Genomic DNA, 11,202 nt, shown 5'->3' with positions numbered 1-11,202 from the left:
TTGGGCTCTAGAACTCAAAGTTCCGAAACTGAGATGAACGGTTGTTTGGTTTGGGCTGGGGTTTGTAGCCAATTCGGTCATGTATCATCTGCTCCCGGCTCTTATGATCAGTGTTGAGTCCCAGTGCACCCTCACCATCGCTGGCTCCCACCACGTCGACCTCCTCGCGCTTCCTACGACTCTCGAGTTCCTTGTGGGCGCCGTCGAACTCCTCGATGTCGTCCAGCTTCAGTTCAAGCCGCGTCGGTTTCCGCCGCAGCATCTCGCAAGCAGACCTTTCCCCTGTGGCTCTCGCGCGCGTGCACAGCAGCTCCCCGCTCTTTTCTTCACTTGCACCTCTGGTGCCGACGCCAGAGTCTCGATCTCACCATGCCCCACGTCGCCGGCCAGCAACCTGCAGGAACACAACTTACTTATTGTGAGGGTTTTTTGGTTATGTTTCTAACCTGCAGTCTTCAGTAAATAATGTTCTTGGGATGGCTTGGAAAAAAATAATTCAGCCAGATCTGAAAAACCAGTAATTGATAAGAATGGGTAAGAAATTTCACCATGGCTTAAAATACTTGGATTGTTGTTTGTATGGTGGTTGTTGTTTTTTTTTAATAAACCTGGGACAAGAAAAAGGTCTTTATTTGCCTGGTGCTGAACTGATAAACAACATAGGTGCTAGGTGAGCTTTCCAGAGGACGGGGTTCCAATGACAATGTGCCACCACCAAACAGGCACTCTCCCTGGTCATGACCTATTTTATGTTGGACCGGGGATACACCCAGTAGAGAAGCTCAAAAGACAGCCTCAGTCTATTTGTAGACTGATCCAGGTGAAGATAGTCTAACAGGTATCTGGCTACTGAGCCATGTAGGGCTTTAAATGTAAGTACCAATGCTTTTGACTGGACTCGGAAACAGACCATGAATCAGTGATATTTTTTTCAACACAAATGAAATATAAACCCTGCAACACAAGGGGTACCCTGGCAACTGTGTTTTAAGCGGCCTTTTCCAACTCTTCAAATGCAATGCCATGTACAAAGAAGCTCTCTCATCCTAATTGTGCCTTTCCTTGCTTCTAGCTTTATTATGACAATGCCAACAAAGGTGCCCAGGCTATTTCTGTGAATTTAACCCTTTAGGATGGAAAATCTAGGCAATTCTTGGAAGGAGGCCTTTCTGCTTTTGGTGTCTGCTGGGAAACATTGTGTGTTAAAGCATGGTTCAATGAATTAAAAGCACCACCACAAAACTTTGCAGTTAGTTTGGACAAAAACACAAAAGCATCCCAGAATCTATGTTCAGGGTCTACCAAGTTCAAATCCTTGTTGATGATAAAAGGTCACTGGGTGATTTTTGGGGTGTCACTGTCTCATGGCCTAATTTACCTCACAAGGTTTTTGTGATGTTAAATAGAAGGAAAGAGCTGCTTGGAGGAAGAAAAAGATAAAAATATAAATAAAACAAATAAAATGTAAAGGCTTGGGGCTAAAATCCCATATTCAATTATCAGAGGCTTGCTTCTGTGTCAATAAATATTGGATCACACTAATAATTATTGCAGGGGTATAAACTGTACAGTGGTACCTTGGGTTAAGAACTTAATTCGTTCTGGAGGTCCGTTCTTAACCTGAAACTGTTCTTAACCTGAGGTACCACTTTAGCTAGTATGGCCTCCCACTGCCGCAGCAGGATTTCTGTTCTCATCCTGAGGTAAAGTTCTTAACCCGAGGTACTATTTCTGGGTTAGCAGAGTCTGTAACCTGAAGTGTCTGTAACCTGAAGCGTCTGTAACCTGAGGTACCACTGTACACTGTATGTTAAGGATACAGTGGTGCCTCACAAGACGAATTTAATTCGTCCCACGAGTCGCTTCGTATAGCGAAAAATTCGTTTTGTGAAGCGGCTCCCATAGGAACGCATTCAAGTGTGGTTTCCCATAGGGCGCCTCGCAAGACGAATAAAAAAATTTCGCCTTGCGAGGCACCCTATGGGATGAAAAAAGTTTGTCTCGTGAAGCGCGCCATAGGAAACTTCGTCTTGCGAGTCTCCATTGAAATCGCAAAATGCATTCGTCTTGCGAAAAATTCATCTTGTGAGGCATTCGTCTAGCGAGGTACCACTGTACTAACATTTAAAAATTTACCCTTCATCGTTTGGCTTCAATAACAGCCTGATGGACCAAATTTTAGAAGTCAACATTTTTTCCCACCACCTTAGGAGGCTGAAAAAGAGAGAAATGCCAGGAGAAACTTTCCCCATTTTGGTATATTTTCCTACGCTTGGACTGGAGAGTGAGATACAGAAAATTTAGAAGCAAATTTAGCAGAATCAGGATTAGGTTTTTCATTGCTTAAATCAAAAATATGAAATAAAATCACTGAATTCTCACATAAAAACAATATATATAATGTATTTAGTATAATATATTTTATTAGCTGATCCAATGTATTGTAAAGAAGGAAATTTGGGCAATCTTAGGGGTTAATACCAGCGAGATTTTTATATGCTAGACGAGACATGGAAGTAGCAGTAAGGGGGAAGGTGGTGCTATGTGTACCTTCCTGTGCAGCATCCCCCCTCCCTGTTTGCCTCAAGCGGACAACAAAGCTTAGCCATGGGTTCACAAAGTGCAAGAGCTGTCAGCATGCATAGCCTTGTGAGTGATGGGAAGTCCAGAGCTGGGGTTATTCTATTTATTATTTGTAACATTTTTACTTTTCAAGTCTACAAGTTTTGGGGCATCAGCAAAGCTGGGATATTGGGAGGTTGGGGTTATTGGATATGAAATTTTGTCTGCTAGAAATAAAACGTTAGAAGTCTATAAGCTGGAATAGCTGCAGGTTGGGTGGTTTCTTAGATGATGATGGCGATTGCCGCTGCTCCTGGGAGAAATGTCGCCTCGCAAAGGGATATTGCTTTGCTGTATGTAGTGAAGGAAGAAGGCTGCTGGTATAACTTGCCTTTGTCATAGCATGACCCAGGTAAGCTGTCCATCTTAGTTGCTGGAAGTGTAGGATATAAAAAAGGATAAAAGCCCTTTCTGAGGCTGTAGGCTAGAAGTATATGAGCTAAATGGGAAATACTGGACTAGTACTGTAGTAGATTTGTTTTCTGGTGTTGTGGGAGAAGACCGAGGAGGGTCATGAGAATCTTTCACGTTAGACATGTCTCCCAGCCACAAGGTCTTTATTTGTTGTTTTAGTGTCTGCTAGGACCTGTCCCTTTCAGCCAAGGAAAAGCACACCATGTTACAGTTTAGGAATGTAGCTACAGAGACACCGAGAAGAGAATTAAGAGACTCCTTTTCTCCAGGTAAGGGTTCTTTTCTTCTGTTAAGTACATCCTCCAGGTATCTGATGCCTGTGTTCTTTAGCCTGAGCAGGACTGTCTTCTGATTGGGCAGCATGGCCTATAGTAATTGAGGGGGGAGGAATAGTAGCCAACATAACGCTTTTGCAGGGTTTTGTTGGGAAGATGATGTTTTCAGCTGGTCTTCATTTATTTCTTTTTTTGCGAAGGTGGGAGGATAAAGTAATTTCTAGCTTTCACAATTCTGGAAGCAAGCTTGAAAATGTTACAGTAATTATGAGCTAATGACATGGAACTGCTTTTAGTTTATCCATGAGGTAAGAGCTATTAAGAATAAGTCTTCTTGAGTCCCAATAAACTCTTACTCTGACTCTTACTTTTTCTTTCCTTTGAACAGGGCATTTCTATCCGCAAACCTCTTGTAACTCCTGAGATGGATTGAGGGAAGGAGCATAACAAAACAGGCTCTAAGGTTAAGAATAGCCTTCTAGCTTCAAGGAACTAGAGAACAGCTCCAAGACCATTTTGTAAATTGGAGAAAGTGAGCTCTGGTAGGAGGGGTAGCACACAGTGATTAAAACAACAGCAGAAGTAGGTAACTGATATGGTAAGATCACTGTCAATACAGTAGGTTCAGGTCTTGACTGCCTCTCTTTAAAAAATATATTATTAATTTGTTGGTTCGGAGAGGATGTGGCACTCCACACTAGTGTGGTAGGAGAGGATGGCAAGTGTGGCAGAAAGATTCAAGGACAATCAAAGAAATATTGAAATATTTCAACATTTCAGTTTAGTATAGTATAAGTATAAATTTTTTTGGGGGGGGGGGATATACAACCAGAAACAGTATCCATGAGCATTGGCTATTCTTCTGAACTTCTCCATGGCATACTGTTGCAAACAGGGATTTTCAACTCTGACAAATCTGAAAGATCAGAAAAGGGAAAGGCTTTTTTGTGTTGATGAGAGTTCATTTAACTCAGATTAGACCTAATAGAAATGAAATTACCTGACAAAAGCGAGCTCACACTTCTGACTGAGTTTGTATACATATTTAAGATACATATGTAAGAGGCTCATAATTATATTTTGAGAATTATTCATGTTCCTATGTAGCTGCATTTAAAAAAATGTTTTGGATGTCCCATGATCATATTATAAAGTCGTTGTGTTCAATGCTATAAATCAAGCACTGATAGGAGTTGTTTCCTTTTGTTTTCCAATATATTTCTAAGCAATAAAAAAATTGGTATGAGCAAATTTTTGTTTTAAAAGTGTGGCCCTGAGAAAAAAGTTAAAGAAACACTGTATTAAAGTATTAAATATTATTAATCACCATCATCTCAACAGTTAGACACTGCACATTTTTTATTAAAAGGAGCACCCTCAAGTTGAAGATGCTAGTTTTAACACTAGAGTCAGGAACAGGGGACTAGAAACCTTCCAGCAACAGAAAGGCTCAAGAGGAGGGTCTTCTGTACTTTTACCTCCCAAACCACATCCTAACCACAGCTTCTAGCAGTGAAGGAGTATCAAAGATTGCTTAAGGGTTGTGCTCCCTTCCTGGAGTGGCTAGGAAGATGGAATGATCTGGGCAGGAGGTGGTAGCAGGATAAAAAGATGTGGGGATGGTGAGTTAGTCCATAAATACAACTCAAGCACATTGTGCTGAGAATGAGGCCCTGCGGAAGGGCCATATTTATTCAGAAGTGGGCCAGTTCAGGAGTCTTGTCTTACCGGCCTGCAGCAACTTTCATAATAGCTGTCATGGAGAGGCTCATCTAGCTCATCATGCACTTTCTGGGTTGGAAACCACAATGAGGTGGGAAAATAAATTCACTGTGATTGAGAAAGGCTCTTCACATATCACTGGCCTAAGCTGCAGTAGTGCCCACATTTGGGACCCAAGGCCAATGCAGAAAGAATAGAGACGAAGGAAGAAGATGAGGACTTGGTAAAAAATATATCTAAAGACTAACTGGCAGCAAATGATGCAGCATAGACAGGGCCGTCTTAAGCATATTGGGTGCCGTGGAGCAAAGATCGCTCTGGCGCCCCCGCCCCGTTTGCCGCCGCGGCTATCTGGCAGGCACAGCCACGTGGCACCCCCCTGACGGCCCGGTGCCCTGGCACCCTGCGCCACCCAGCTTTGCCTTGGAGCCGGCCCTGAGCATAGATGGAGCGATGGTGGTTAAAATAAGACTTGTGGAGGAAGAATGTGAGGATTGATGGTAGTTGGGGATTGATGGTAGATGAATCAATGTGAATTTCTTCTTTCTGCTAGGAAACAGAAAGATGGATACAGCTGAAAAACCTGCAAGCAAAAGGGGAGAAGATGTAGTATCAGGAATAAAATCTCAGAGATGTTTAGCAACCCTAGTAGCAAAGCATCGGCGAGTAGGTCGGGTAATCTGCGGTGTTTGTGGAAAAAGCTTTGTCAAGACCTGTGAACTGTTTGCCCACCAGCGGACCCACACAGGGGAGAAGCCATACATGTGCTCAGATTGTGGCTGTTGCTTCTCTGTCCAGTCCGCATTGGCCAGTCACCAAAGTATCCACACAGGAGAGAAGCCTTATAAATGTCAGGAGTGTGGCAAGAACTTCCGGCTGAAGAGCAACTTGACCCGCCATCAGCGAGTTCATGATGGCATAAGACCATTCCGATGTGAATACTGCGGGACCACCTACAGCACCAAAGCTCACCTGGTCTGGCACCTGAACACACATACAGGTGAGAAGCCATACAAATGTACTGAGTGCTGGAAGCGTTTTGGAGAGATTTCCTTGCTGGTAGAGCATCTTCTTTCACACCAGGGTGATGGTAGTGGTGGAAAAAATGGAACTGCCTCTGCAGGACATTTAGGTAGTGGGAATCTTCACCGCTGCGACGATTGTGGCAAGAACTTCTGCCGGAGCACCACGTTAGCTGAACACCGTCGCATTCACACGGGTGAGCGTCCTTTTGCCTGTGGGGAGTGTGGCGAGCGGTTCATGCGAAGGGCTCTCTATAACGAACATGTCCGCACTCACTCTGAAGAGGGCCCACCCAACCTGTGTGTAGCCTGTGGTAAATCTTTCACCAAGCGCTATTCCCTTCTCCAGCATCAGAGGTCACACACAGGAGAAAAGCCCTACCAGTGCCCTGATTGTCCAAAAAGCTTCATTGCCAGCTCTGCCTTGACACAGCACCGGCGGATACACACTGGAGAGACACCCTACCCGTGTCCAGATTGTGGGCGCAGTTTTAGCCAGAAATCGGTGCTCACAACTCATCGGAGACTTCACACAGGCGAGAGGCCATACAAATGCCAGGAGTGTGGGAAAGGCTTTAGTCAGAGTTCCGCGCTGACTCAACATCTCCGGACTCACACTGGTGAGTCCCCGTACAGCTGCCGAGAGTGTGGGAAAAGCTTTAGTGGTATGTCAGCTCTCAAGCGACACCACCTCACCCATACAGGGGAACGCCCCTTTTGCTGTGATGAATGTGGCAAAGGGTTCAAGCAGAGCTCCACGCTGGTCCAGCACCAGAGGATTCACACTCATGAGAAGCCTTATGCCTGTCTCCAGTGCAACAAAAACTACAGCCAACGGGCTGCTCTTGCCAAGCACCTGAGGACTCACACCAAGGGAGCCTTACTTTCTGGCACATGCAGTGAGCCAATAGACATTAGGGTTTACAAAGAGCTTTTTGTCCAACCCCAAGAAGAGGAGGACAATACAGAGAATGACATGGAAGAAGAAGCCAATGAGGTGGTGGTACTCCCTCCAGGGACGTGGGATGCTGAAGTAAAAGAAGAGTCAGAGCTTCAGTGGGGGAATGACATACCATTTGCAGAAACGGGGTCGCTCTCATGGATGAAAAAGGAAGAGGAGTCAGATGAGGCCCAGGAAGAAAGGAGAGAACTGTCAACAGTTTCTTTGCACATCAAAAAGGAACCAGATGACTGAAAGAATTGTGGGCACGATGTCAGGCTTTGTGGTTTTTTCAAACAAATGTGCCTGGGCTGTCCCAGAAACTCCCACATGTCACAAGGGGTTCTGTCTTGGAAGGAGAAAGATAAGTCTTAACTTGGAGCACTGTAATGATAGACCTCTGAAAAGAGCACTATTGGAACTGAAACCTGTCTTGAACCATGTTTACCAACCCTCAAATCCTGCAGTTTTATCCCATAATTGTATAATTTGGTTATGAATACTCAGTGGTGAGGAAAATGAATTCAGTATATCCTGAACCTGGGTTCATGCAGTGTCCCCTTGGCAGGGAGCAGATTCAGAAGAGGTTCCAGAGCAGAGCCTTAACTCAATGAAATTATTGGCTGATCATATTCTGTGGGTCAGCTTTGGGAGTTTCGTGGTCTTGAAAACCCACTTTAAAAAGAAAAAAGTGTAGTGGTGCTCCAAAGTTGCACATGCAATTTGGAAGGTATAAAACTGGAATTGCAGACAGCACTGCTAGTGGCCATGTAACTAATTAATATGAGTGGTAGATGGCATGGAGGGGAATAAGTATTCCCAGGAGGTGATTGTGCTAAAATCTCTCTCTGCATCCACAATGCATTAAAGGCATGATGACAACAGTGGTGCTGCAGTCAATATTTTTCAGTAGCAATCATGGGCGTACCCAGGATCAAAACTAGGGGGGGGCAAGGGGAGGGGCCAAGGCACGGAAGGGGAGGGGCCACAAAGTGGGCGGGAACAGCGAACTCGCGCTCCGCCGGGCTGTGCCCCTCCCTAGAAGCAGGGCTGGTGGGCGGAGGCGGAGCCCAGCCCAGCGGAGCGCGAGTTCAGCGTTCCCGCCCGCCGCGCCGCGCTCCCTGGTTCCCCGCCGCGCTTGGCCTTGCCTGAGGGCGCGCCGGGGAGCTGGAGGGAGGGTGCGGCGCGGTGCGGCGGGAATGGCGAACTCGCGCTCCGCCGGGCTGTGCTCCGCCTCTGCCCACCAGCCCTGCTTCTAGAGTAGGGCAGCTGCCCTAACTTGCCGAATGGTGGGTACGCCCTTGGTAGCAATGTTAATACACTATGCCTCAATCTTTGCCCTAGGGCAGGGATTAGGAACCTGCGATTCCTCAAATGTTGTTGGACTACTCTCCCAGATCATTGGCTGTGCTGCCTAGGGCTGATGAGAGTTGATCCAACAACATCTGGAGGGCCACAGGTTCTCTATCCCCACCTTTGGGCCAGGTTGTGAACATGCATTGTGCTAGTTCATATAGGAATAGTGGCATGTCACCTTGAAAATAGCTTGGGCAGTGTTCACATTGTCTGTTTTCTGACGGGACCCTTATCAATCATGGGATTAAATAAAGTTGCCCGAAAGTTGACAAATAAAAGCTGAAGAACTCTGGGCAATCCTACGCCAGAAAAGCTCAACAACTCTTGGCAATCCTCTGCAGAAAAAGCTCAACAACTCTGGGCAATTCACCCACCCCACGCAAGCTCCTCCTCCCTCCAATGACAATGGGTAGATCACTGCCAGTTTTTTAATACTGGGAGTAGATCACAGTCTCTAGGGAGTTGGACGTGCCTGACCGGTGCTATCAGTTGTAGTCCCACAGCAGAAAGTTGGCTTTTGTTTGTTTTTTGTTGCCACAGGGAAAAGATACAGTACAGGAAACCTTTCTTCATAGTGGTGTTAAAACCCCTGAAACATTGTTTGCACTCTTTTTGCTAAACAGGAATTCTTTACCATTCATTTTGCTCTATCTTGAGCTTAAGTTATGGCTCCTCCACATATTTCTAATGGATGCCGAAAGTGAGGTGGGTATCTTACAGAGTTTTCTGGAGGTTAGAAGGAGCTGTGGCTCTGAATTTAAGCAACATATATTATCTTCTGCTGAACTGGTCTGTACTTCTCATACAGGCGGAAGCTCTTTAGAAGAAAATATATGTAGCATTATTTTATTAAAACCACCCTCAGGCCATGATTTCATTTACAACTTCATTGACTTCTCTGACAAAAAGGTATCACTTATGCTTGAATTAATTTTTAAAAACCAAATCGAAAACTCAAAAGAACTTAACTTAATCCTTTTAAAAATGCATTTATGGAAGAGTGTTTCCAATAGCAAGTAAAATAAAAAAGTTCCTTCAGTAGCACCTTAAAGACCAACTAAGTTTTTATTTTGGTATGAGCTTTTGTGTGCATGCACACTTCTTCAGATAGCAATAGCAAGAGCCAATTTCATTGGGGGAAAATAGGGATAACGAACAATGAACCTAGATAACTTTGGTTCAACTCTTCACTCAATTGTAGACTCACTAGAGGCACAGTTTTGACAATCTTTCCATTTCAGGTCCTCAGTCTGCAAGATGGGATCACCGATTGCCTACCCTACAGGGTTGTTGTGAGGACAACACTAACATTTGCAAAGACAATTATGAACAGCGAGTTACTTTTCCTTTTTTTTTTAACATTTGAAAGCTAGAACTGTATTTGCAAAACAGTGCAATAGCTCAAGACCACAATTGTGTGATGTTTACATAAGCATTTACTTCACTTTAACAACAAATGAACAACTTTCAAAAGTATCTAGTAGATACACTGCAAAGGAAAGTGGATGGGGAAAAAGGAACTGTGAATCAGGATTAACAGATTCCATTCTCAAGGCAGGAAGTATTCTTTAAGCATTGTCTTCTTACACACACACCTCCTTATCTACAGTCCTCATCAGCATCTGCCTGGGAAATGTAGCTATACGATATGCTACTAAATGGTCCTGTTTTGAAGGAAAGAACATCTTCCAGTTTCCCAAGTTGCTTTCACCTTCCTTTGGGGGAATCTCATGAAAAGGCATTCCCCTGCCTACTTACACCAGACTGATTATGTATTTAGTGTTTCTATCCAATTTTTCAGATAATTAATGAGTTGTAGTCAAAGCTAGTCCAATAGTAGACCCATTGCACTAAGGGAAATGATGATTAGTTTAGATTCATTCATTTCGATGGGTCTATTCTGAATAGAACTTAGTTGGATAAAACCCATTGTCTCACATAGTGACTTGCGTCAGTAAGAGTAAGAGAGGTGTCCTGCCATCAGACTTGCAATTTAAAAAGGACACACAAAGATGGGAGCAGGAGGTAAAGGAGGGAGAGCAGTTTTTCAAAGACAAAACAGTGGTGAGCTAAAAGCAAGTCCTTTTGTCAAGTTTAGGGCAGGCAGGTGCATCTCTTATTGTTCCTTTGGTCCCAATAAGAACACAATGGGACAAATATGGGGACAATTTGCAGAAGATCAGAAAGGAGGTGGTGTACTTATTTGGATAATGGTCCTGAGGTTTCAAGTTACTGTTTTAGAGTATTTATTTGTCCTCAAAATGACAGCTCCACAGGGGAAGTTTGTGTTTTCATACCTTCTGTCCTTCAACACAAAGAACTAGTGTACAGACACTTCAAGCTTTGTCGGTGGAGTCCAATTTTGTAAAAAAATACAAACCCATAAAATTCCCGACAGGAGTAAGAACACAAGCCTAACCACGTCAACTCTGAAGTAAATTGTATTGAATTCAATGGGGTTTACTCCCAGCTAACTGAAATTAGGATTGCAGCCTACGTCAGTAAAAAAATACATTTTGCCCTTGGAAATGCAGGTTTTGTTTGTTATTTCTAAGCTTCAGTTTTGAAAATACTGGCATTTCGGTCTGACAAGCCTCCACGATAGAGTAGGATTACATCTACCGCCCTGCGGGAGCCTTTAACACTTCCCATTTTTTTGACTGGTGAATCTTGATACTGTACCAACCTTCCTTTCCCCTGGCAAATCGAGAACGCTGTCTTGCGTCAGATTTCTTCCGGCAGAAGAGTTTGACCGAGCAGAGCGCCCGATATACTGTACGCCTCTTGCTTCCCGTCGATTGGCTCTTCCTGTTTAAAGAACGTGAGACGCACCAATGAGAATCTCCCATTT

The 11,202-nt window shown here is 44.2% G+C and overlaps 2 protein-coding genes across 4 annotated transcripts; one reads left to right on the top strand and one right to left on the bottom strand.

The window, feature by feature from the left end:
* Position 1: 1 nt before the first annotated feature.
* LOC118094682 (anaphase-promoting complex subunit CDC26-like) lies at positions 2-11,091 on the bottom strand. Its single transcript, XM_035135281.2, has 2 exons — positions 11,038-11,091; positions 2-394 (listed from the first exon to the last, which is right to left on the bottom strand). The coding sequence occupies exon 2, from the start codon at positions 260-262 to the stop codon at positions 8-10; it is 255 nt and encodes an 84-aa protein (XP_034991172.2). The 5' UTR covers positions 263-394; positions 11,038-11,091; the 3' UTR covers positions 2-7.
* On the top strand, positions 2,562-7,906 carry LOC132593047 (zinc finger protein OZF-like). Of its 3 annotated transcripts, XM_060281704.1 has the most exons (4): positions 2,631-2,649; positions 3,196-3,305; positions 3,700-3,909; positions 5,587-7,906. In XM_060281704.1, exon 4 carries the CDS (start codon positions 5,598-5,600, stop codon positions 7,248-7,250), a length of 1,653 nt encoding a protein of 550 aa, XP_060137687.1. In that variant the 5' UTR covers positions 2,631-2,649; positions 3,196-3,305; positions 3,700-3,909; positions 5,587-5,597; the 3' UTR covers positions 7,251-7,906. The 3 variants fall into 3 exon arrangements, with proteins under 3 accessions (XP_060137686.1, XP_060137687.1, XP_060137688.1); XM_060281703.1 differs by lacking the exon at positions 3,700-3,909 and having other exon boundaries at positions 2,562-2,649; XM_060281705.1 differs by lacking the exon at positions 2,631-2,649 and having other exon boundaries at positions 2,669-3,305; positions 3,700-3,774.
* Positions 11,092-11,202: the final 111 nt, after the last annotated feature.

The sequence above is a fragment of the Zootoca vivipara genome, chromosome 13 (assembly GCF_963506605.1).
Source record: "Zootoca vivipara chromosome 13, rZooViv1.1, whole genome shotgun sequence".
Classification (NCBI taxonomy): Eukaryota; Metazoa; Chordata; class Lepidosauria; order Squamata; family Lacertidae; genus Zootoca; species Zootoca vivipara.
The sequence above is the reverse complement of the archived record's forward strand: the minus strand, read 5'-3'. Positions and strand labels throughout refer to the sequence as shown.

Excerpts from the sequence above, each read along its gene's own strand:
- LOC118094682 (XM_035135281.2), bottom strand. The coding sequence starts at position 262 with ATGCTGCGGCGGAAACCGACGCGGCTTGAACTGAAGCTGGACGACATC.
- LOC132593047 (XM_060281703.1), top strand. The coding sequence starts at position 3,239 with ATGTTACAGTTTAGGAATGTAGCTACAGAGACACCGAGAAGAGAATTA. Across the intron at positions 3,306-5,586 it reads AAGAGACTCCTTTTCTCCAG|GAAACAGAAAGATGGATACA; the intron begins GTAAGGGTTCTT and ends TCTTTCTGCTAG.